This window comes from Gastrolobium bilobum, unplaced genomic scaffold (assembly GCF_033153095.1).
Source record: "Gastrolobium bilobum isolate Gb01-03AN ecotype WA unplaced genomic scaffold, APGP_CSIRO_Gbil_v1 utg7803, whole genome shotgun sequence".
NCBI classification, from domain to species: Eukaryota; Viridiplantae; Streptophyta; class Magnoliopsida; order Fabales; family Fabaceae; genus Gastrolobium; species Gastrolobium bilobum.
Window position 1 is genome coordinate 53,232 of NW_026898482.1, and position 25,986 is coordinate 79,217.

At 33.1% G+C, this 25,986-nt stretch overlaps 4 protein-coding genes and 2 non-coding genes across 6 annotated transcripts; 5 read left to right on the top strand and 1 right to left on the bottom strand.

Moving 5' to 3' along the window:
- Positions 1–93: 93 nt before the first annotated feature.
- LOC133316716 (uncharacterized) lies at positions 94–971 on the bottom strand. The gene has a single exon (XM_061518499.1). The coding sequence runs from the start codon at positions 947–949 to the stop codon at positions 485–487; it is 465 nt and encodes a 154-aa protein (XP_061374483.1). The 5' UTR covers positions 950–971; the 3' UTR covers positions 94–484.
- Positions 972–1,170: 199 nt separating this feature from the next.
- Positions 1,171–5,256, top strand: LOC133316697 (uncharacterized). The gene is made up of 6 exons (XM_061518476.1): positions 1,171–1,548; positions 2,330–2,586; positions 3,453–3,653; positions 3,769–3,859; positions 4,023–4,284; positions 4,366–5,256. Exons 1-6 carry the CDS (start codon positions 1,256–1,258, stop codon positions 4,690–4,692), a joined length of 1,431 nt encoding a protein of 476 aa, XP_061374460.1. The 5' UTR covers positions 1,171–1,255; the 3' UTR covers positions 4,693–5,256.
- A 6,680-nt stretch (positions 5,257–11,936) lies between these two features.
- Positions 11,937–12,027, top strand: LOC133316731 (small nucleolar RNA SNOR75). The gene has a single exon (XR_009752241.1). It is a non-coding gene; the product is annotated as a small nucleolar RNA SNOR75 (small nucleolar RNA).
- A 100-nt stretch (positions 12,028–12,127) lies between these two features.
- LOC133316730 (small nucleolar RNA Z105) lies at positions 12,128–12,204 on the top strand. The gene has a single exon (XR_009752240.1). It is a non-coding gene; the product is annotated as a small nucleolar RNA Z105 (small nucleolar RNA).
- A 2,813-nt stretch (positions 12,205–15,017) lies between these two features.
- Positions 15,018–16,794, top strand: LOC133316687 (oxygen-evolving enhancer protein 1, chloroplastic). The gene is made up of 2 exons (XM_061518465.1): positions 15,018–15,300; positions 15,854–16,794. Exons 1-2 carry the CDS (start codon positions 15,058–15,060, stop codon positions 16,607–16,609), a joined length of 999 nt encoding a protein of 332 aa, XP_061374449.1. The 5' UTR covers positions 15,018–15,057; the 3' UTR covers positions 16,610–16,794.
- Positions 16,795–17,917: 1,123 nt separating this feature from the next.
- On the top strand, positions 17,918–20,486 carry LOC133316714 (CASP-like protein 5C2). The gene is made up of 3 exons (XM_061518497.1): positions 17,918–18,682; positions 19,934–20,066; positions 20,160–20,486. The coding sequence occupies exons 1-3, from the start codon at positions 18,534–18,536 to the stop codon at positions 20,349–20,351; spliced, it is 474 nt and encodes a 157-aa protein (XP_061374481.1). The 5' UTR covers positions 17,918–18,533; the 3' UTR covers positions 20,352–20,486.
- The last annotated feature ends 5,500 nt before the right edge of the window (positions 20,487–25,986 follow it).

Sequence of the window (25,986 nt, forward strand, 5' to 3'; positions counted from 1 at the left end):
CTAATCCTTAAAACTTTGGGACAGGTGTAAGAGTTAGAAGTCATACACTCAATCTTGACCATTGAGCCATTAGATATAAATGAAATTAACGGACAAGATTAATAATATAAGTTACACCGATGTAAAATCATCGTCACCCTACAACTTTCATAAACAAATAGATTGGAAAAAGCAAATGTTATAGCAGGAGTAGTAACAAAAGTCAAACCTAGGACTAACCCTAATCGGACAACAATAAATGTCTGGTAAGAACGAAATTAGTTTCTGGACATAAGAACAAGCCGATTGGAATAGTTACCTGATTCATTCACAATTTCACATGATATGATGACACAGCTGCAAAGCTAAACACATAAAGAAGGCACAACGTTACAGACTTACAGAGTGACAGGATAATTTTTCACACATATATATCCAATTGAATGGTGATGAAGATGATGATATGCATGGACAATAATGTACTGGACATTACATTAGTCATGAGTTATGACTTTTGAGCTTCAGGCCCCAAAATACCGTTGACCACCGCCGTTGCAATCAAAACGCCCAAAGCCTCTGCTCCACCAACCACTCCCGCCTGCGCCAAACCCCCAAAACTCACTGCAGACGATACCTCCCTCTCTGCCGTCTCTATTCCCTTCTCCGCCGCTTCCAGCCCCTTGTCCGCGGCTTCAAAGCCCTCCTTCACAATCTCCTCAGCTTCTTCCTCAACTTTCTTCAGACTCTTCCGTATCCCGAACAGGGGAATATCCTGTGCCACGGATGCCGCTTCCCTCACCGTCAACGCCGTAGACGCCGTCAGAAAGAACAGCATCTGTCTCCTCCCGGCGCTAGGGAATTCCTTTGCAGGTTTGATAGCGTTCGGCTTGCACGGAGACGGCGCCGCATTGCGCACACCGTGACGGCGAAATGAGAGAGTTGAGAACTGTGAGGAGATTGCACAAACCATGGCTCAGGTTCTGATCCTCTACGTGTGGCCACTGGCTTCAGCAAACTTTAACAAGTGTATTTAATTACGATAACACCCCTTCATTAATTAGCTGTTATTAGCTTGACACGTGTACAAAACAATACAGGTAACGGTGCGGGTAAATTGGCCCATTCGGTTTCGGGTTTGTATTTTCATTTTAACATTTTTTTGCGCCAGAATCGAAAACGTCAAAACCCAAACGCCCAAACCCTTGTCCTGTGAATTGAAGAAAACTTCCCTCTTCTCTCTTTCTCTTTGCTGAAGCGAAATTCGCCGAAGACGATAATGGCGGAAGAAGCTCCTGCATCTGAAACTTCCGTCACAGTGCCTCAACCTGAGCAAGCTGTCGCCGTCGACGGAACCCTAAACCCTGGTGAGCACGACACAAGCGGAACCTTTGTCGATGCAACCTTGGATTCCGCCGCGCGCAGCGGCGCTGAGTCGATATCCAACGCAGAAACTTCTGGTCTGGCGTCTCTGGACTTGGCGGATGAGCTGATGGATAAGGGAAACAAGGCCATGAAAGAGAACGATTTCGGAGAGGCAGCTGATAACTTTAGCCGTGCTCTCGAGATCAGGTTCCATTTTTTTTTTCTTCGTGCAATTAACTTCTGAAACGAGATTATTCATGGAAATGCTTCTCTTTCGTTTTTGCACAATGTTATTGTAGAATATTTTGTCCGTTTTACTGTTTTCGTAGTTCCCCTTACATGGAATTTGATCTTAGAGGAAAAAGATTAAGAAATAAGATGGAGAAATTCTCGCTTAGAAGTTCACGTTCTCGCTATTAGGCTATGCATAGAATGGATGCATGCTCAAGAATTTATCTCGACTGGTCGTCATTTCGCATATTCTGTGCTAGGAATGGTTAACTTGCATTGCTGCTTGGTCAGAGACGTCTTTTCTCAGCAGCGTATATGCTCAATAATCAAAAGGAGAATACAGTTATTCAGTGCGGGTTGTTAAACTCTGCATAATCAACATTCAAGAATTTTAATAGATGAAATAAAATCATATTGTCTTTTGATCTTCAAAAAATGTCAATAAATTGTATGCATTTTTATGTCAAGTTGCCCACTATGCATAGTCAGCATAGATCTTGGAAATCTCTTGGGTAGACACGATGTATTTTGTAGTTTATGCACTGGACCACTAGGAAATGATAGCTAATTTGATGTTTCCAGATTTGAGTTCCATCAGTAGATTTTGTCAAACCAACTTGATGCTCTTATTGGTCCCATACTCCCATGTACAAACTGAATATATATGCACCCAAGAATGTCTACAGAAAATTTCTGAGCCTCATTTTGCTCTATTTAGTATTTACAATGTTCTGAAAGAAATTTTTAATCAAAATAGGACTGCTCATTTCGGTGAACTTGCTCCTGAGTGTGTCCATACATACTACAAATATGGGTGTGCACTATTATACAAGGCTCAGGAAGAAGCTGATCCATTGGCAGATGTGCCCAAGAAGGAGGATGGATCACAACATGGCTCTGCTAAAGATGGGTCTGTGAAGAGTTCTTTGAATGCTGAATCTTCCACTGCATCTTTCTCAAGTAATGTTGAGCAGGATGTGACTTCAAATGACCATGGTGCAGCAGTGGATGATGGTCAGTATGTTGCTTCTAGTGTTTTTTGTTTAGTAGCTTTAACTTTTGTTCATAATTTCTTGTTCGATTTGGCCAGTGTTCCAGCAATGCCTCTTTGTGTGGTGATATATGTCTTGTAAATTTGAACTTGTTTCGCAAAGAATGAGTACACTTTGCCAAGGTTGGCTTAGAAAACATGTTTTATTTTGAATGTGCTGCCGTAATCTGCATTATTCTGCACTTCTCACCAGTCATTGCAAATAATGGAGTGTTTTGTTGTAAAAAAGAAAAAAATATGGATTAACCTTTTATTCAGGGTTAGTAGAACATTCTTTGTGTCTGCAAACGTGAGCTACCTTGATCTATATAATGCTTACTCAAAAAAATAAAACAAAAATGTTATAATCCGTTTATGCACTAATCAGATCTCTTTCTCCTTCTCTTTGACAAATGTACATGCATACCCATGGTGAGATTCAAAATGAATTGTCATCTGCTATGGACTAAGGTAGTGGGATAAAAAAGCTCATGTTTAATGAACATATTGTTCAGGAAACTTGTGAATACAGATATGTAATAAAACCTCAAATTGTTGGGAGTAACACTTTGTGTCACAATACCAACCATAGTTACCAAATTAGTGAAGCTAGCATACAACCGGTATTGTATATGAAGTGCATTATGTTGGTATTCACTATTCTGGTTAAATTCTATGATTTCGTTATTAACATTAGTAAAGCTAGCATACAATCATTACTGTATATGATTTGCATTATGTTATTATTCACTATTCTGGTTAAATTCTATGATTTCACAGTTACAGAAGTTGTAGTCTGCAGGGGAAACAGTTTCTCATTATTAGTTGTGTTGTTTGAAATACGAAACAGAGACCACTAAGAATGACCAGGAAGAAGAAGATGAAGATAGTGATGCTGAAGACTTGGCAGAAGCTGATGAGGACGAGTCTGACCTGGACCTGGCATGGAAAATGCTGGATATTGCTAGAGCCATTGTTGAAAAGCAATCTGGCAATACAATGGAACAAGTGGACATATTATCAGCCTTGGCAGATGTTGCATTGGAAAGAGGTCTTTTCATACTCTTATGTTTATTTTAAATTTGACTGATACTTTCTTTCAAACACAAAAAGGGGGATAAGATTATACTAAAAGCTGTATTATTTCTTGGCTCTTTTCTATTCAGAGGATTTTGAAACTTCGCTCTCTGACTACCAGAAGGCACTGTCCATCTTAGAACAGCTGGTTGAACCAGATGATAGAAAAATTGCTGACTTGTATCCTTGTTATAATTCTTATCTAGATGTGTGGTTTTACTGCTTTGTGTGGACTGTGATGGCTGGTTTGAATTACTGAATTCACTGATTAACAGAGTCTGCAATTTAGGATGACCAATTATGTTCTCATCCACTGCTAGATAACCTTAACTCATGAATTAAGAAACTTCCGTATATGCTTGTGTTTAGAGGTTGGTTCTAAGCCTCAAGAAGCAATTGCTTATTGCCAGAAGGCTATTTGTGTTTGTAAGGCACAATTACATCGTCTCACAAATGAAGTAAAGGGTTATTCAGATTTGACATCTGCTTCTGAGTTAGATCAAGATGTACAAACATGCCCTATATCTCAGTCTAATAACTCAATTGTGGATAAACAAGCTGAGATTGCTACCCTCACAGGTCTCTCAAGTGAGCTGGAAAAGAAGGTAGACTTGATAAACTTTTTTAAGATATCTGTTTGTGTTATGTTGTTATTTTGATATAAATGGGAATTTATGGAATTGCAGCTTGAAGATCTGCAACAGTTAGTCGTGAATCCAACATCAATTCTCTCTGAGATCCTAGGAATAGCAGCTGCCAAGGCAGGCAGTGGGAAGGAGTTATCTCTTGGAAAAGTGAGCTCCTCACAGTTGGCTACTGCCAGCAGCAGTGGAGGTTTTGACTCTCCAACTGTTTCCACTGCCCACACCAATGGAACTACTGGAGTCACACACCTTGGTGTGGTAGGAAGAGGAGTTAAACGAGCATCAAATGCCAGTGCGGCAGAAGCAAGCACACCAAAGAAACCAGCGATAGAATCAACCGAAGAAAAAGGTGATGACAATGCATGTTGATGTATCTAGGTCTTGATGCTTTTTGAAGGAGTATTTAGCTCGAACTTTGAATGCCATACATTTTGGGGTATGGATAGGATAATTTCTCGGATGTTCCATGGTAGACTGTTTTCAGGGTAATAGTGTTATGCCATATATTCTCCTTTCTGTAGGTTTATGTGCAGCTACTTTTTCTTGTCACAAGTTTCAAAATGCATCAATGTTATGCCTACAAAAAACCGTGAAATGTGCATCCATTCTGCTAAACACTGTTAATTGTCGGATGCATGTACCTTTAAGGTTTGGCGCTGATTATAGGTTTGAATATATAGTTTTGATTAGATGTTGAGGCATTTTTTTCTTGGTCTGACACAAAGAAGTTTAGGGGGGAGATATGTCTCGTTCAAATGTGGATTTGAACCCAAGACCGAAAGGTGAAATCATTTGATTTTATCTTATCAATTGAGGCAATCTTTATGGGCTAACACAACGTGTCTTTAATGTCAGGTTTATTTGGGAGTGAATTTTTTTTTTTTTGGAAATTGGAGTGAGTTTTCTTTTGTGTAATTTCTATCAGGTTATTAAATCCAGAATGGGAATAAAATAACTGTTTTAGTCATGAGTAATAACACATGATAAGATTCTTTTCCAATTTATTTACCATTTATATATTGAGAGAACCATGAGTGGAGTCAAGAGGAGCGGAGGACAGCCTCCCAGACATTGTAACAATTACATCTCTTGATCATTTGGGAAAAGAAATCATGCAAATGTATGTTTTGCACCCTTTATAAAAGAAATTAACATTGACCCTCTGGATAATTCTTGGCTCTGCCCTTGGGAAGAACGTAGTTTCTTTTTTATTTTTATTTTTGACATACAGTCATTTAATGTGATCAAAGCTAAATTTGTGGTTGACGTGGGTGGTCTCTTTCCCAAATGAAGAAACCGGATGAAAGTGTTACGGTGTTTGCATGGGATTTTCCACCCCTTGCGATCTAATATAATGTATGTTTTTGTAAAAGTTAACGTTATTTCTTGGATACTTAACATCTTTGCTAACGAATTGTTTTGGTTATGTTCTGATAAATAACAGACTGTTCTCTGTTAGTTTTGTTTTATGAAATTATTCCCCTTTAATTTCTCTATCAATTATACACTTGTGTTAAAACACGTTCCGCTATGTTCTTTCACCTTATCTACGGAAAACATTCAAGATAGAGAAACAAAGAGCTTAAAGGACATGGACTGTGACTTGAAGTGATAATGTGTAGAGTTCGAGCATTTACTTGCAGTCAATGTAAGAGACCTCAAGGACAGAAACTTGTGAGCGTGATGTTTTTCTCTAACGTTTATACCTAGGTACGTGGCAATCGTCCAATGCAATATCTTCTCGATGTTGGTTTGAAAGGGAGGTAAGAGTGGGTATCGTTGTCAAAAATTAGTTTAAAAACGTAAAAATGGCAGAAATGCAGGGTAAAAACGTGTTAAAACATAAGTAGAAATGGTCCTTCGTAAAAATGAGTAAAAACGCTGTGTAGAAATGTAAAAATGGTAGAAATGCTATTTTTTTAAATTCAATTTTCTTTTTTAATGTTTTTGGACTTATATCTTATATAGTTATGGGACTTATATCTTTTAAATATGAAATTATTTATTAAATTTTGAGTAGTGATTTATGTGAATTTTTTTTACAGGCATATATATATATATATATATATAATTTCGTATCTTGATCTTAAGTAGTAAAAATTTTATATTTCATCTCGTTTCAATGAATTACGTTTCTACTACCCATTTTGTTTTTACGTAAAAAGTCAATTTTGAATACATTGGTGGATACACACCTTTCGAGAAAATAACAGATGTGCTCACTGGTTTGCTTCTAGGCATTTTGAGAATGATAATAATCTTATTGTTTATCATTCTCCTCCTTCTCCTTTGTTAAAGCTCCTTCTTCAGGATGCTTCTGTAGATCTTTTAAGTTCTCGCGTCGTGTAATTTTTGTTTTGTTTGGGGCTTTTGCCCCTCTTTATTATAAAAAAAAAAAAAAAAATCGATTTTGAATACATTGGTGGATACTAAGGGCGCGTTTGGATGAGTTTTTTTTCTTTCAAAAGCTGTTTTTTTTAAGAAAAAAAGCACTTCTCATTTTTAGTTCGTTTGGATGTCTGCTTTTAAAAAAAGCAGAAGTCACAAAAAAGTCAAAAATTAACTTTTTCTATAATCTAAAAATTTTAACTTCTAAGAAAAGCAAAAGTCAAAAGCCAAATAATTTTTTTCAAAAATTAAATATTTTTATAAAAATATAAATAACTTTAACTATAATAAAAAACACTTCTAAAATAAAAAAGAGATAAAAATTACTTTCTTTAAAAGCCGAAACAAACGGGCTCTAAATTGAATCTCGAGAATGGAATAATGGAATAACCAAATAACTATGCAAGGCGTTATCTCCAATTGTGACCTTGCTCTGCGAGTGGGTGGCATAAGAGACAAAATAAACAAAGAAAAGGTTGATGTTAACGAAGTGGTAGCAATGATATGAATATACCTGTTATAAAATCCTTGGTTGTGTCATACTCGTACTCGTTAGGCAGCATCCAAGTTACTCAATCTTAAGGTTGAAGAGTTGGAAAAACATGTGTTATAGGGTGGACTGCAAAACCTGTGGGAAGTATACATGGGGGGGATGTGGTAAGCACTTGACCACTCTCTATGGAAGCATTGATGAGGGAAAGCACTGCATGTGCCGCTCCTGGCCTGGCGTTGTCATTCCCTCCCAGCGCACGGCTATCGCCACTGAGCAACCAACGCAATCCAATAACAACTCCCAAGGTAAAACTTTTTTGATTTGATTTTAGTGAAAGATTCAAAAAAGAAAAAAAAAAAAACTGTATTAGTTTAAAAAATCGTGATGACATTTAACCTTGACTAACAAAAACGCTAAGTGCCTAAGTGTAATAAAATGGCTTATGATGAATTGGCTTTTTTATTATGTAGTTACCAATTCGTAAATAAGATGGAATTAACCCCTTTTTTGTTGTTGTTGTAAATGTTAGTTTCTGCAGGCAATGGCAATGGGAATCCTCAAAATTCTTGAAGCTCCCTCGGATGCTGATCTGAAGCAGTTATTTTCGTTTGATGAATAGATAGAGATTGATATTGTCGGGTGCCATCTTATGTTACAAGAAAGTGTTAAGGAGGTTGATATTAATAAAATAATGTAGGGCTGGTCATGTTGTACTGACCAACATTTCCCTGCATTCTTTTCTTTGTTAATGAATGGGTCTATTAATAAAAAATAAATTCCTCTGTTCTCAAATGCTTTAAATTGGACATTTAAGTTTTGGATTTAGGCAATTTATTTTCTATTATTTGTCATGGTTGTGTGCTCCCTTCTTTAACCCATACTTGGCAAATGTGCGTGTCCTCGAGTAGGATGTTCGCAGTCTGAATTGGATCGGTTTTGGAAGCAAAAATCATCTGATCGAATCCCTTAAGTTTGATCATGTAATCATCCATTCTGTTTGGATTTTTTTTCAAATCCGAACCGATCCAATCCAAATTTTTTTGGTTTGGATTGGATCGGTTTTCGATTTTTTAAAAATTCAAAAATTTATTTCATGATTATTGTGAAAATAACATTTTTGGTGTATATTGGCTTTGTAATATTTTTTTTTAAAATACAAAAGCATCAGATAATATTTTTTTATGTTTTTAGACTATAAGATATGAAGCTCTACATAGATGAAATTTTGTTGATGAGATGTGACTACGTTTTTTCTTGCGTTTAGTTGATGGGTTAATGGGTCGTGAGTTTAGAAATTTTTGGGCTATGATTGAAGAAAGACTCAAGTAGGTATAGGAAAATTAATATATTGGATCGGTTTTCATCTATCAATTCAAAAACTGATCCAATCCAATTAAAATTTGCGGTTTTTATTAGGTTTTCGGTTTATTCGGTTTTCGATTTTTCGGTTCGGTCACCGTGGTTTGAATCGGTTTGGATCGGTTGATGAACACCTCTATCATCGAGCGAGACTGAGAGGTAATTTGGTGAAAGAGACATTTGAAAATTTTGGATATAATGATATTGAAATAACCTCTAAAAAATGTTCATACAAAACTAACCTAAAAACCTTTAGGGGGTGTTTGGTATAAGGGAAAAGTTTAGATTTATGGGAAAGTTACATTGGCATTCTTGTATTTCCACGTTTGGTAGAAAGAAGTGGAATTTTTTTCCTGAAAATCTTGGTTTTCTAGGATTTTTAAATGTGAACAAAAATGAAACAAAATCCTAACGAATTATTCCGCTGAATATGTGGTATTCGACGAATCTCACACACGGGGAAAATTTTCGATAATTATTCAGACCAAAATACCCTTCCTAGCTTTCCTTTGTGCATCGATTTGCTCAATTTGTTCGTCCCAGCTGAAACGCTCTTTGGTTCAAGGTTCTTTCATTTTCTGTCTTTGTGCCGCTCGTAGACTGAGTTTTTGGGTTTCTTTGGTGTTTGTAAAGATTGACACAATGCTTCTTTGAAAGCTAAACATAAATCTTTCGACATGGTTCAATGTTCTTCTTTTGCCCCTTTTCCAGAACAAAAATAGAGCTTCCAAGCTGTCATTTCACATAACTATCTGACCATATTGCAACATTTTCATCTGTTCCCAATTCAATATAAATTATTATTTACAAAACCCACTTCAGATTTTTTATTTTTAATCAGTGCTTGAAAGGTTCATATTGTGGAAGTTAATTTCGTAAATTGACCACATATTATCAGTAATATTTTATCATCAACCAAATATAGATTTAGTAAATTTAACCCAATATTCTAGGTAATATTTTGACCTACCAAACAACTTTTAGGTCATATTCCTGGAAAACTCACTTTGCCACTATATTCTCAGGAATCATGATTTCCAGATAATTTTTTTTTTCTCCTCTACCAAACACCCTCTTAAGGATTAGGATTAAATATAAGGATTACATGCAAATTTCATATAAAAGAGATAACCTACAAATACCTAGGGATTAAGATTACATATAAGGGTTACACCCAAATTTCATATAAAAGAAATAACCTACGAATACCTAGGGATTAGGATTACATATACCAAATATATAATGGGTTCACTTTTTCTACAGTCAATGTAGATAACTTATCTACAGTGAGCCTTAAACGACGTCGTTTTGAGGTAGAAATCAATGTATTTTTGTAATTAATTTATTTCAGGGTTATAATAGTCTTTTTCATTATAGTTTTTTAATTTTTTAACCCAAAACGACGTCATTTTGGGAGAGAGTGTAGATAACTTATCTACATTCACTTTAGAAACATTAAAGCCATATATAATTATCTAAAGATAAGGACTACACGCAACAAAATTCATTTAAAAGATAACTTACGATCTCCTAAGGATTAAGATTACATATACCAAATATATAACTACTTAAAGATAAGGACTACATGCAACAAATTTCATTTAAAAGATAACCTACGATTTCCTAGGGATTAGGATTACATATACCAAATTTCATATATAAAGAAAATAACCAAAGGGAACCTAGGAATTCCAAATTTCATATACACTAATAACATAAGAGAACTTTAGGGATTAAGATTACCTGATTTCCGTTTTCGCTAACTTCTAGAAGGAAAAATAATTTGGGGCAGATCAACGGTTGGTAACTAGAAGAATATAAAAATAAAATAAAATAAGCTTTTGAAGTAAGAAGAGAGAGAAGTAGAGGAGAAGAGGAGTAGAAGAGAAATACTGAAGGTTAGCTAGGGTTAGGCTAGGCCTCTATTTATAGCTTAAGTTTAGGGCTCAGACACGAGTTGAGTTTCGCACAATTATTTTTTTTCTTCTTTTTAATTTCTTTTTATTTCGACTATCGTCGACTCATTCTTATTAATTACAAAAATATTGAATACCAATATTACTAAAATTTTAATTTTATTATTACAATAATATATTATTATTATTATTTTATTATTAATAATCTGGGGTATTACAGTTATCCCTCCACAATTTTTTTATTTATTAAAATAATTAAAAATTTGCATATAGAACCTAAAGTTCATGATAAAATTTCAGTTGAATTTTTTTATTATTGATCTTGGGAGCCTTGGCGTTTTTGTTCTACGTAGTGAGAGTTTTTTGTAACCATATGTATATTTTTATTGAGTATTGTAAAAAAAATTTGAATCTGAAATTTTGCGTTTTATTACATACAAGTTTAGAAAATTTCTCAATATATATTCAATCGATACACTGAAACTTTAAATTGCTTTGGGGCTTTTGAAAAACAAGTTTTTAGTGATCTATTGTCACAAAAGTTATTTGAAATTATTTTCTATAGCAAAGAAATTTCGTTCATAAATGTGTTGTTATGAAACATATTTTTCATATTATGAAAATTTCAATTTTTCTTTAAATCGATCTCGTTTCATTGATGTAAAATGAAAATTGATTTAATAAAAAAATCACATATTTTTGTGCCAAGAAAAATTGCGACTCATAACTCGATTTTTTTTTTTAATTTTCAAAAGGTCTAAAAAATGCTAAAAAATATGCTATTTTCAAGATGGATTAGATTAGAATATTGTTGGGATGTTGTTTATGTTATTTTGTGAGAAAAATCGTTCAAAAATCTGTTATTTTTGAACTTTGACACAAACCTCCCATGGCGGAACTTAGTTTTGAGCCAGTCTACTCGCCAATGGAAAGAAGATAGAGAAATCTCTAGAAATCATAGTGGTTAGGGGTGAGATTATGAAAGATGTATGCTATTTATACTTCTCACTAAATTTTTTCAGGAAATCCACTCAAATAGAAAATCCACCAAACTCTTCATATTTTAAAATACCAAACTCTTCATATTTTAAAATACCACAGATTATTTTAAGCTTCGGATTAATTTCGTGAGATAATTATGGTAGGCTAACAATTTTCTTTATTAGGCCCATGGGCAATGTTTGGCCCAATTAGTGTGGGTCTAGGCTATTAAGCCCTAATGTTAACACAAACCCTAAAGCCTCGTAACGGAACCGGTGACCTATAAAGTGAAGCTGTAGCCACCGTTTCTCTCTACCAAAATTCTGGTTCTGTGCTTCTCTATTTGCGTATCTTTTAGGCAGACATGTTTTTCTCATTGTTGTTGTTATTTTTTTTTGTCTTATGTTTTCGATTTGATTATTGTTGTTTTGGAATAAATTTTGATGAAGGAACAGGAAGGATTTAAGGTGTGGTTTTCTCTGTGATGATGAAACAATGATGACGAGTCCGATCTATTTTCCATTCTTAACAATTGTGACGACAAATCGAGGCATTTGTCTGAGAGGATTCCACTCTTCCTTCCGTCCATGCCTTCTTCTTGTTAATTTTCTGCTTGTTGATTGTTATTGGAATTTTTTTTTTTTTTTTTTTTTTTGGGGATTGCATCTTGGCATGGTGATGATATTTAACAATATTTTCATATGATGTTTCATATGATGAATACAATCCTCCTACTCATTCTGAATGCCTATTTTATTATCATTTTATTTTATTTTATTTTTTATGTCCTAGTTCTTTACATACAAACATGAGAGAGAAAGACGGTAAGGTGGCAGTGATGAGAGTTACATTATCTTTCTGTTGAGTTTTTTCGATGATGGTTTTTCAAGCACTTTTGAGCCACCCTCTTTCTCTCTTCCAACTTTCTTACTGAAATGTTTTAGTTGAAGTTCAAATTCCAGTTTGTTTCCAAGTGTTGCCAATTGTCTATGAACTTTTAGCTGCTTATACCATGCTTGTGTTATAATTTGGTATTGAACATAATTTTGGTGGGGAAACGAAAAAATAATTTTTCCTCGTTTCTGTTGCAAAACTTATTTTGGATTGGATAAAGTAAAATCACTTTAACTCGAGATATTTGCATATAATTTAAAACAAAAATAACTGGGACGTATATTTTAAAGGTATCGCATATATTACGGATATCAACTATATGACATTGCGGTCATTATAAACATTTTGTCAAAGGATTAGCATCGGTTTTGTTCATTGAAGTCATTCATTTTTTAAATGTTAAAATTTCACACATGAAAGCTGCGTTTGAAGGAATCAAGCAAACAGAAGTCTGATTGTGCTTTAGTTTTTTTTCTTCTTAAAATTATTTTGTAGGTTTTTTATTTTTATTTTTAAATTAAAAGTCAAAACACAAATAAAAACAACTCATTATATTCTCTAAATTTGATTTTAAAAACAAAAAAATAGTTATATTTTTTAATTATGTTTTTTTAACAGAGTAGGCTTTATCAAACTTTTTTTTTTTTGAAAATCAAAAAATTATTTTTCCTAGGTGTTTTCTTAATCATTTTAGATTTAACAATGGAAGAAGTCTGTATCATTTTAAAGGACTTAAGACTTAAAGTTGTGTCATTTTAAGTGAGAGAAAGAGGTAGATAAAGGAGGAGAGAGAGGACAAAAAATATAAAGGTATCAGTCTCGTCTCTTTGTGAGAGTGAAAGAATATAAGTTGTGTTAAAAGGACAACATTTTTTTCCTTTAACAATTGTAAAAAATTTAATTTATATAGTTATACATGAAAAAATAATCATCGCAGATAAGAATAAATTATTAATATGGTGAAAACAGATTAAGAAATATAGGTTCAAGTTCAACTATTTTTATTTATTGCAAAGGATTCCAACACTTATAATAATTTATTTTAATAATAAAATATTGAAAGCAAAATTAATTTGTTGAATAGCAATCCCTAGAAGATTAACCGCATGCAAGGAACTGCATACCGTAAAAAATTCAGGTACTTTAATTCTAATTTTTTTTTTCCTCATACAATATTGACACAAATATGGTTTAGTAAGTTTCATTCATTTGTGGATTTTTGACATGTCATGTCTTATTTTTAATTTTTCTTTTCCTAGCAAAATTTTAACTAAATATAATTTTATAAAAGTTCTTATTATAAAGATATTTTTTTATTATGAACAAAAAGTTAATCAACAAATATTGTTTGTGCCTGACAAGTTGAGCATATTTTGACTCGTTAACACCTATACACAAAACTCGAATCCTTTATTACATAGTGTCAGGTGGAATCGAGAATTGGTTTCCAAATAATCAACAAAGAGTATAAAACTCTGCTAATCTCAATAGTTCACCAATTCATTCTTTTGATATAAATTTCCCCTCTTGAAAACTTCTATAATTTCATAGGATTGGAGGTTTTAATATTCGAGATTTATATTTTAGGACTGGTGCAATTGGAAATTTACATTGAGCTACCAATTAGGCAGTTACTTATGGAAAGTTTGATTATTTGATCACTCTAATGTTTTTTAAAATATTATTAATAATCCAGTTTTTTGAATCAATGAAAATATGATTATTCCTCTAATTATTTTTTAAAATAAAAATAAAAATATTGGCAGGCCTATTTCTGTGCTTGGGTGTGATTATTAATAGGGAAATAATTTTATTATGTTGTTGAAAAATAGTTATTTTATGTTGTAGAAACAAGATTACAAGTGAGACCATAAATAAGTGGAGAGAGAAAAAAGAATTAGGACTCACCTATTTTTTTGTGTAAAGAATTTAATTATCTCATGTAAAATGAGATAAATATAATCTTTAGAAAAAACTTCAAAAACCCCCCTATAACTTTTCTTATAATCATTTATCTCCTCTCCAAAATTTTGAATCATTTACTCCCTGATTTAAAGTTTCTTTATCGTTTACCTCTTCCGATAACCATCTTTCGACTAACTTAGCCTCCTCCGTCTCTCCGGAGGTAAATGATAAAGAAACTTTAAATCAAGGAATAAGTGATAACAAAAATTTAAATAAGAGTGTAAATGATTCAAAAATTTTATGAGAAAGTAAGTGATAATTGAAAAAACTTATAGGAGTTTTTTGAAGTTTTCCCCAATCATTATTGGGTTTTATGTTTATCATTTAACATAATATAACTTCACTTTCCTACACACACATTAAAGAGGTGGAGTTCACATGTTTTTCTTTCTCTTTCATCATTCTACTTTCTCTCTTCCTTTTGATGTAAGAGTTGGAAACAACACTTACATTATGTTATATAGCACTAATAAAACCCATCATTATTAATAGGGAGTATTATTTGTGACTGAATATAATTGTCCCAATTGAGAAGCTTCCAGCGTGGCAAACAACGAAACAATTGACATTAGCTTGAATCATCCAATAAGAGATAGCCTTATCCTATCGGAAATCTTACTCACACCATAACCACCAAATAGTTGTACTCTGTCAATTCTCCACCAACACAAAAAGACAAAAAAAAAAAAAAACACTTACAAAGTTGTTAGTTTGAGAGAAATTAAAAAAACATCAACAATGGCAGCCTCACTACAAGCAGCTGCTACCTTCATGCAACCCACCAAGGTTGGCATCACTGCTCGCAGCAACACTCTACAGCTCAAGTCCACACAATCCATTTCTAAGGTTTTCGGCTTTGAATCCTCTGCATCTAAGCTCACATGCTCTCTTCATGCTGATCTCAAAGACTTGGCTCAAAAATGCGTCGATGCTACCAAAATTGCAGGATTGGCTCTTGCCACCTCAGCTCTCGTTGTCTCTGTATGTTTTGCTTTGCCTTTCTTTTATTGTATTCTACTTTTTATTCAAATTAAAACATTACAACTTTATCAGAATTTACATTCATTCACTTCATAAATCATAATATAAGAAACCGGCTATCTTCTGTTTAACAACATAGTTTCATAATTATTTCACGATCTTAAACATCAATATATTGTCCATACCAAACTGGAGTGAGATACTAATTTATCCAACAGCTTCATGCATAGGGTTTAATTGTTAAAATTGAGACGTCTTTGCTAGTTCTTCTACTTAAATTTGTTATGGTTCTTGATAAACAACCGTAAGGTTAAGACCTTAAGTGATTTTATAATATATCTTTCTAAGAACAATGCACAAACATGTGCTAACTTAATTGCACTAGAAAGTGGGGGGATGAGGATCAAATTTTGTGACCCTATGGTCACGGAAGCTTTGGTGTTATGATAACTTAAGGTATTAAGTGACGGGACTTTAATGATTTTATATTGTATCTTGTTGGATGGGGATTGATGTCACACATGAATAACTAAGAATCTTGTTGAATCTTCAGGGAGCAAGTGCAGAAGGTGTTCCAAAGCGGCTAACCTACGATGAAATCCAGAGCAAGACTTACATGGAAGTTAAGGGAACTGGAACTGCAAACCAGTGTCCGACCATTGATGGTGGAGTAGACTCATTTTCCTTCAAGCCAGGGAAATACAATGCTAAGAAGTTGTGTCTTGAGCCAACTTCATTTACAGTGAAGGCTGAGGGTGTAACCAAGAACTCTCCCCTTGAATTTCAAAACACCAAGCTCATGACTCGTTTGACCTACACTCTTGATGAGATTGAGGGACCCTTTGAAGTTTCATCAGATGGCACTATCAAATTTGAGGAGAAAGATGGGATTGATTATGCTGCTGTAACAGTTCAGCTTCCTGGTGGTGAGCGTGTGCCATTCCTCTTCACAGTCAAACAGTTGGTGGCATCTGGGAAACCAGAGAGCTTTAGTGGGGAGTTCTTAGTACCATCGTACCGTGGTTCATCTTTCTTGGACCCAAAGGGAAGGGGTGCTTCAACTGGTTATGACAATGCTGTTGCATTGCCTGCTGGTGGCAGAGGAGATGAGGAAGAACTTGCTAAGGAAAACATCAAAAGTGCTTCATCATCCAAAGGGAAAATCACATTGAGTGTAACCAAGAGCAAGCCTGAAACTGGAGAGGTTATTGGTGTGTTCGAGAGCCTTCAGCCATCTGATACTGATTTAGGGGCTAAAGCTCCGAAGGATGTGAAGATCCAAGGCGTCTGGTATGCTCAGCTTGAGTAATAGATCTTTCTTTCTTTTTCTTTTTAATGCTGTAATTGTATTTTGTTGGTTTAGATTTTGTTGTAACTCGACGGTGTTGCTGCATCATCTTGTGATCCCAACTGGCGAAGCACTGAGAGCATTGTCATGTGTGTATATTATAATGACTTCGATTCTATAATGCTTAATATGTCTAAGTTACGTTTTGGAGCATGCATTTTTTACTTGGTGCAATGCAATACCAACGTACACACATGTTCCTCAATCCTGATTGTCCATAAGATTATAGTAACTAGGTCAATCCAAACATTGACATTTTGTAGAAAACTGCCAATGAAACCCCAAAGTGAGCTGTGTTTGGTGGATTGACAATCCTAGATATTTGAATATGGTTTTTATTACTTGATTTACTTCCTTCTTGGTATGCATTCGGTGGATAGGCACCAAAAGAAAATAAATGCAATTACATCCTCTGCTCTGGTTCACAAAAAATGTGGAGGAAAAAAGAGCTCAAACTTCTTCATTTAATCTAAACTCTTAAGCCCATTGTACTATATTTTTAACTAAAATGCTGACAATGGGTATGAACTACCACACTCATCGATAAACTTCTTATTAGTCATGCAGACCATTTTGGAACAGAATTTTCAAAATTTATGGTACGTTTAATAGATGTTTAAATGCAATGCTTATTGTTTAAGCGTATGATTAATGAAAGTACAACGCCGTACAGTTTTGTAAACATATATACCGCTAGTTGTGGGGATTTTGAGTAATTCCCATAAAGTCATGAGATTGCAATAATGAAGTATTTTTATAATTGATGTTAATTATTTTTCAATAAAATTTAATTTTAAAATAAAAAGAGAGATTGCAATAAATCTGGTATAATGTGCCTAAATATATAAATCGGGGAGTATAAAACAACAGAACTCCAACACACCCCAACACACACACACAAAACGAATTTAATAAAATTAGACAGGCAAAGTGTATATTTGACCTTAAAAGTTTAAAATTTTACTACAATAACTAATGAATTCAAATTACTTATTCAAAACCAAAATAAGGTATTTGCAAATTAAATCTTCTTTCTTTATTCCCTATCTTGTAATTAAATAAGTTATTTACCACAACCCTAAAATTTCATCATTTTGAAAAGTTTAAAAAATTAATGGAGGATATTTTAAAAAATTTATTTATTATTTTTTTTAGTATATAAATTTTATTAAAGCACTATTCATTAATTCTTTCAACCCTAAAAATAATGTAATTTTAAAGTTGATGTTAATAACTTTATTATCTGTAGCAGAAAAAAAATGATAAATCCATTAATTAATATGTTAAATTAGAATAAAAAGAAAGAGATAAGAGAACAAAGAATGGGTATATAAAAATGGTAGCAAACAAAATAGCTTCGTGGCACAATTATTGTGGGCAAACCGATGAAGAAACACAACATTTTTTATTTTTTTTGGTTTTGTTAATTTTTATTTTGTATGATGCAATTTGTACAGTTTGATTTGATTGAATGACTAAGACGGACGTATCCGAATCAACACGGTATTGCGCCAACGGAACACATTCTACGTAGAAAGACAAGCTTACCAAATCCATCCCTGTCTCTAAACTTTTTGTGTATTCGGAAGAAGATTGCATTTTCTTTTGCAATCCACCCTAAACGGAAAAGCAAAAATAAAATAAACTTTACTATTAGTGTCTGTATCACTTTGTGTTATGCTCTTCCTCTATTTCCATATTTATATTTTATGGTTCAATTTCACATACATACATACATATTCCCAGTTTAATCTTATTTATTTCCATTTTTTTTTATAATTTCTTTGCCAAAATTATTTCTGCTAACCACTCTCTGTGATTGATTTTGATGTTACCAAAAAAATTGAGGAGGATTAAATTGGCATGATAAGGATCAAGGAGGTGCATGCTATGTTATGTGATGATGGAGGAACTGCCAGGGGCGTTTGGCAGCAGCGGAAGCTTCGCTCTTCGTTTGGGTCAGACCGTGTTCTCCTCTGCTTCCCTTTTCTTCATGTGCTTGGACGTCAGTTTCTACTCCTACACTGCTTTCTGGTATGCTATCCCCCTCTTTGTTTATTTCTGTATCTTCATCTTTCTCTTCACTAACCTATTTCTCGTTTCTCATTATTTTTACCCAATTCTTGTCACTTGTCTATGAAAGATTCGAACCTCATAAATTTCTTGACTTTTTATCTTCTTCTTTTATTTTTTATTTTTTTCCTTCTGCCCCTCCGTTTTGTAGAACATGCTACAATAAAATAATGGTACCCATCTTTCATAAGTTAGTTGTAAAGACACTAGGTTGGAAGTAGAATCCATTTTGCAAACTACAAAAATTGAGCTAGTTATACAAGAAATCAAACAAATCAAGGGTTGCCCTGCCTGTGTTTCTCTAGTTATTGTAGTGAAAATTAAAATTTGGAAAGGTGAATCCATATTGGTATGTTACAGATTCATTCTTTTTACTTTCTAGAGAAATGTAGCAGTAATCTATTATATTATACACTGCTGAAATTGTAGGCAGGAATACATTACAGTTTTACTGGCCTTGAAATTGCTATTTTGCCATTGTAAGGAGGGTTCTTGGAAACATTATGTGCTATTAGGTTCCTGCTTTTTGGTCATGGAAAGTTTATATTCCTGAATGGTGAGGAGAAATGATATTGAAGTAGCCTGTGGTCACTTTGGAATCATATCAGGACTTAGGAAAACTGAGAACGAATGCTTTCTAATTTTTTCACTTAATTTTAACCTTTCATTAATGGGTTTTATAATTCTCATGTTGAAAGAGAATAGAAATCTTATGTTATAGAGACAAAAATCATGTGGAACCATATGTTAGAAAAAATTATATGTAGGACCCATGTCAGTATGGAAATCGAAGGGTGTATAGAAAAATTTCAATTCTTATGTTAAATGAGAATTATAAAACCCTTCATTAATTGAGGTTAATACAAAGTTGGAGTTGCCAACATCTTTCACGTTCTCCAATTCATCATCGAAGTGGAGTTGTTGGTATGATGGCAAACAAAGACACGGGTTTCAACTTTCAATTTTTTCGGCGTTGCTAGAATCTTATTCTGACATGGTTTGGCTGTGATAAGAGAGCACAATTCATTTTTTATGCGGTTCATATAGAAAGTACGTAGTTTAAAACCTACAGAAGGAAAAAGGGATGCATGTCATTAGAGTTTCAAACGTTATATTGGCATGTCTTGCAGTTTATCCTGTTAAGCTTATCCTCTATGCATATGCTTCACTTGGGGAATTTTAACTTGTATCTTTATACGTTCTATTCCACAGCTTTTTGGTAATAGTCATGGGTTTGGTAATTCCATGGAGCATAACATTGTTAGTGATAGATGGCTACACCGTCTTCATACAAAAGTTACCGATTCAACGAAGGCTCATAACGACAATCATTTCGGGAGACATAGTACGTACAGTTTATTTCCAAGAATAAAAGGCCTCATTTTCCCCATACTGCAACTGCACTGAACTAAGGATATTGAGTTTTTCTGAACTCCAGGTTTTGTCATATCTTTCACTGGCTGCAGCAAGTTCTACAGAAGGTGTCACCAATCTTCTGCTTGAAAGTGGATCCCATTGCCCGGCAAAGTTATGTGCTAGATTTCAATTCTCTGCTGCTATGGCCTTCTTGTCTTGGTTTCTTACATCAGCTTCCTGTCTTTTTAATTTTTGGCTTGTCTGCTGTGTGTAAAATATATAGCTCGTTGTTGATATCTACATGAATTAAAAGGGGGCAAATGACCGAAGCCATTTGCTCTTCAGGCAAATATTTTCTGTTTCCCCCTCATAAATTTTGATTGCTGTAGTCAACAATGTTTCATCTCGACAATGTTTCACAATGATAGCAAAACTACGGGATTATTGGGAGATAATCTCCAAAAAAATAATAATAATGAAATTGAAAAAACTGGAAAATGAAAATAAAAATGAAAAACTATTTTTTTTTTATATACATAAAACTAAACTGTTTTGATTGGATTAGATTGGTACTTAGTTATTAGTTTAAAAATTAATTTAATCCGAACCAAATCAAACCTATAGTATATATAATTCTATTGGTTGATTTATCCTTACTTAATTTTTTTTTTTTATCAAATTATACCACTTTTACAAAAGTGAATCACTTTTGATTAATTTTGATGACCTGGATTTCGAGTGCTTTTTCGGTATTATAGTAGTACCAACATCCTTTTCAAGCAGGGACCAAAAATTAGGATTTAAAAAGAAATAGAAAACTTTTTTTCTCAAATTAGAAAAATTTTATTTTATTTGAATCCATGCCTTTAATCATATTCCCCTTCAAATACTGATATTTTACTCTTTTTAAATATGATATAGGTAATACAGTAGTAGCAAAAAAGCTCTCCCAATCCAGTAGCCATTCTAGATCAGAATGAATTAAATAAGATTTAAATTTAATATTAAATCAATTAGATGGTAAAAAATAAAATAAAATCAATAGATTGATTAGATGAGTTATCTCTTCTATGGTAGAGGAGAGTGGATCCTCTCATGTGAAAAAGTGGTCATGTGGTCATGTTATTTGATCACAATCACTCATTTAAAAATTATACACTTTTATATTTACAAAAAAAAAAAAAAAAAAATTATACACTTTTCTCTCTCTTATCTCATATAACAGAGATAAGAGAGAGAAAAGTGTATAATTTTTAAATGAGTGATTGTGATCAAATAACATGACCACATGACCACATGACCACTTTTTCACATGAAGGATCCACTCCCATGGCAGAGACACTCATATTTCTTCTTAACACGGTTAACAACTTTATATTTTTCTCCGGTGATTGATAATTGTGCCTCTGTATTTAAAGTAATTTGCCACTTTGGCCTTTATTAAAATTACAGATTAATTTTAACTTTTTATTTAAACTATATATCAATCTGTTTTAGTTTAACCGTCAGTTACTCACTAGTTACTCGAGTAAACCAGAGAAGTGGATAACTCAAATTTAGATTCACAAATATTTTTTATTGAAACAGAGTTTTAATATCTTGTGCGTGTATAAATGAACATGGGGTGGGTGTTTGTGGATCATTTACAATTGAGGGCAGTTTCCATTCAAATAAAGGTGTCAAAAGTTGATTTTTTGTTTGATTTTCAATATAATTTGTTACATTTTGTTCTTTTTTTATCAATCCATGCTTATTATATCATGCACACACATATTTGGACTTCATATATGGGTTCAAGGTTCAAAATAATTGTTGAGATATATAGTTCCACATTGATTGTGTGGGTAACTAATGTGGCCTTTATAAGGCCTTAGGCACTCCCACTCTTTGAGCTAGCTTTTGGGGTAGTGTATCCCAAGGTTCTTTACATGGTATCAGAGCTTGAGTGACTATAAGGTCACGAGTTCGATCCGAGTTCGATCCTCATGACCCCCAACTTTAAAGTGGAATTAAAATAAAAAGCACAAAAAGGTAAACCAAAAATTGGGCCTCTGCAATTTCACGCTTCTCGCCCAAAGGGCTCTTGCGTGAGGGGGTGTGTTGAGATATATAGTCTCACATTGATTGTGTGAGCAACTAATGTGGCCTTTATAAGGCCTTGAGCACTCCCAACTAATGTGGCCTTTATAAGGCCTTGGACACTCTCACCCTTTATAAGGCCAAGCCAGTCTCCACACCATCCACTCCTTCTTCTAAACTCAGTCGTGATCAAGGAATCCCATATTCTGATCCTGCTGCCTACCGTCGATTAATTGGGAGATTATTGTATCTCACTACCACGAGACCAGACATCACACATTCAGTTCAACAATTAAGCCAATTCATGGCTTCTCCTACACAAGAGCATTATGTTGCAGCCTGTCGTGTGCTTCGGTACCTCAAGGCCTCTCCAAGTAAAGGACTTTTCTTTCCTACTAAGAACTCTATTTCCTTATCTGCATTCGCTGACAGTGATTGGGCCTGCTGCCCAGACACTAGGAAATCTGTCACTGGTATGTGTGTCTTTCTCGGTTCTTCATTAATCAGTTGGCGTTCTAAGAAACAGAACACGGTTTCCCGTTCTTCATCTGAAGCGGAGTATCGTGCTTTGACAAATCTGACTTGTGAGATACAATGGATTGCTTATCTATTTCGGTATCTTGGTATTCCTTTACCTCAACCCGTTTCAGTTTACTGTGATAAGCAATCCGCTGTTTATCTTGCTCAGAATCCCAGCTTCCATGAACGCAGCAAACATATTGACATCGATTGCCATATCACAAGAGAAAAGATCAACACTGGTCTTTTGAGATTACTTCCCATAGCTTCCCAACACCAACTTGCTGATGTCTTCACCAAATCCTTGCATCCTGCCCCTTTTCATAACAACGTTTCCAAGTTGGGATTGGTTGATATAACACTCCCAACTTGAGGGGGGATATTGGGAACTATAATTAGTTAGGAAGTAGTTATTAGTTAATTCTGTTACTGTTAATAGATTAAGTTAGTTGATTCTGTTATTAACTGTAAGTTAAGTAGCTGTTAGTTTATTTCAGTTATTGTTAACTGATATAAATATATCAGTACAACTTGTAATCTGTACAGTTTTTCGTTCTATCAAGATAATGAAGTATTCTTCTCAATCTTTCTTTCTTCCGCAACTAATATGGTATCAGAGCCACACCGTCCCCCGCTTTAAAAAGTGGAATTAAAATAAAATAAAAAGCACAAAAAGGTAAACCAAAAATGGGCCTTTGCAATTTTCACCCTTCTAGCCTAAATGGCTCTTGCGTGAGGGGGCGTGTTGAGATATATAGTTCCACATTGATTGTGTGGGTAACTAATGTGGCCTTTATATGGCCTTAGGCACTTCCACTCTTTGAGCTAGCTTTTGGGGTGGTGTATCCCAAGGTTCTTTACAATAATTGAAGACAATCTCCGTCCAAACTCATTATACCCTAAAACAGTGTAAACTTTGAAAGGGTATAACTTTCGGCTCGGTTATTCGAATCAGATTTTCTTTTTGTTTCATGTAACTTTTTGAAATTTACACGATAGCAAATATTCGGAGGGATTTGGTAAAAAAAAATTTGAAAAAAATGCTTCCTTAATGGGTTTTGGGAATGATTAAGGAATTTCATGTGGCGTTGCTTTTAAAGATTTATGTCTGTTTGACACATTTTATTTCTATTATTGAACTTGACGATAACTGATGAGACTTAATGGAGTGGCCGTATATAAAAAATATGTACAACATAGTTTATACTCACTTACTCGAGTAAGTGGATTACTTACGGGAGTAACTGACTTACTTGAGTAACTTCCTCAAGTAAATAGTGGTCAATTGATCAAAATAGGAACAAATTGATATATAGTCTGGGAAGAAAGGTAAAGTGATTTTTTAAAAAATTTGGTACATGTCATCTTGAAATATTGCTAGGCATTTGAAAGTGGGTAAGTAGTATATCTATGTTTGGAAGAGATTATTTAAAAATTTGTCTAGCTAACCCATTTGTCTAGCAATTAAACTTTGTATGCAAAATTGGACCAAAAATATGGTACTCAAATCCTACTTGGAGGGTGGTATTTGAGTGATAGCTAACTAAGTGAAAGAAGTGAACATAGGAGATGTCAAAACTACCCTTTGATGACTTCAACATTAGTTCGCATTAGAGTTATTTTGTATAGAGTTATTTTATAATTTCAGCCTGGTTTCCCATCAATATTTTATTTTCAACCAAACATAGATTCAGGAATTTCACTCAATTTTCTCAGTAATATTTTGCCCAACCAAACAACTTTTTTTTTTTAACTTTTCTATCTAACTCATTTTTCCTGCAGATTCCTAATAATTATATTTTCCTGATAAAAAAAAATTCACCAGTACCAAACGTCCTGTAAGGGCAAAATGGTCGATCAACTATTTTTCTTTCATTTTGTCCTTCCTTCGTCAGGTTGAATCTTGTCGAAAAGCTTTGTTTAATTAAGGACAACAATGAAAGAAAAACATAAAGGTGTTAACATTATTAAGAAGAGATATGAGTGTTTTTATCATAGGATCATTATTAATAAAAAAATAAGGATATTTTTTATTCTAAAGCCGTTAGAGATATTATTAATGTTTTTCCTTCTATCAATTTTAACGTAGATTATATCATATAAATAATGTCACTCAGTTAATGATAGATCGATAATAATTAATTGAAATATTTTTTATGAGCTATGTCAATAAAATTATAATCCTTGATCAGTTAGTGTGATAAGTGATTCATCATATAACATAATAATGTTAAAATTAGACAATGAAACAAGAGTAGTGTTTGGAAGTTTTAAATTAGTGACAAGTGGGAGGGGTGATTTACTATAAAACATGCATAGCATGGATTTTCTAGATTTAATGATTATAATAATGAGTTTTTTATATGATAAATAAATATTTAACATATATATTTCTTAATAATTTTAAAAAGTTTATATTTAAAATTTAAAGTTATAGTTAAAAAATTTAATACAAATTAAAGAAATAATATAAATATTCTTATAATATTACGAAACATACCAGAAAGATTTACATTCAAAATATAAAAATTATATGTTTTAATTTTGCATTATTTTTTGTGATAATATTTAAATATGGTTTTTTAATTATGAAAACATGTAAGTCATCATATTTATTTCTATATATTAGATAAATTTTTTAAAGTAACTTTTTTATAATTATTAATCTATATTTGTTTGCTATTTATTAAGTTTTAAATCAAATTTACATTTTTTTTTGAAAATATGCATTTTTCAATTTATTAAAAATTAATACACCTTTATTTTTTTGAAAAAAAATTAACTGTAGAAAAAATAAAACATAAAATTTGAAATGTTGAAAATATGAAAAATTAAGAAAAAAAAATAAACGACAGAAATAAAAAATTAATAAAAGAGAAAATAAATGAGTTTTTATATTAAATATAGGTGCTAGATAAATAGACAAATAGGAGCTCATTTTCGATACAATGAGAATATTCTCCCTTTCCTAAAATAGAAAAATATGGCATATGAATGAAAATAAATATAAAGATAAGAGTAATGTAAAAATATTAATTTTTATCATATTTGATAAAACATATACCGAATACTCAATAAAAGTACTGAGAATATTTGCGACAAATACATACATATTCTTAAAGGCTAATATTTTTCTCATTTAATATGAGAGAATTTTTTTTTCTTACACTAATAAAAAATGTGAAGCCCACAAATTAAAAAAAAAAAATACAAGCACGTCGTTTTATATATAGTTATTTATCTGCTATGGAGAAAACAATTTCCCATTCTTAAATGTCATTTTTTTTTAATTGAAATGAGATTCTAAGGTG

What these genes read in the sequence shown, in the direction of transcription:
- LOC133316697 (XM_061518476.1), top strand. Translation starts at nt 1,256, where the DNA reads ATGGCGGAAGAAGCTCCTGCATCTGAAACTTCCGTCACAGTGCCTCAA. An exon ending in TGGTGCAGCAGTGGATGATG is followed by an intron (nt 2,587 to 3,452) that starts GTCAGTATGTTG and finishes AATACGAAACAG; the next exon opens with AGACCACTAAGAATGACCAG. An exon ending in CAAGTGAGCTGGAAAAGAAG is followed by an intron (nt 4,285 to 4,365) that starts GTAGACTTGATA and finishes ATGGAATTGCAG; the next exon opens with CTTGAAGATCTGCAACAGTT.
- LOC133316716 (XM_061518499.1), bottom strand. Translation starts at nt 949, where the DNA reads ATGGTTTGTGCAATCTCCTCACAGTTCTCAACTCTCTCATTTCGCCGT.
- LOC133316687 (XM_061518465.1), top strand. Translation starts at nt 15,058, where the DNA reads ATGGCAGCCTCACTACAAGCAGCTGCTACCTTCATGCAACCCACCAAG. An exon ending in CCTCAGCTCTCGTTGTCTCT is followed by an intron (nt 15,301 to 15,853) that starts GTATGTTTTGCT and finishes TTGAATCTTCAG; the next exon opens with GGAGCAAGTGCAGAAGGTGT.
- LOC133316714 (XM_061518497.1), top strand. Translation starts at nt 18,534, where the DNA reads ATGCTATGTTATGTGATGATGGAGGAACTGCCAGGGGCGTTTGGCAGC. An exon ending in TACTCCTACACTGCTTTCTG is followed by an intron (nt 18,683 to 19,933) that starts GTATGCTATCCC and finishes TCTATTCCACAG; the next exon opens with CTTTTTGGTAATAGTCATGG. An exon ending in CAATCATTTCGGGAGACATA is followed by an intron (nt 20,067 to 20,159) that starts GTACGTACAGTT and finishes TCTGAACTCCAG; the next exon opens with GTTTTGTCATATCTTTCACT.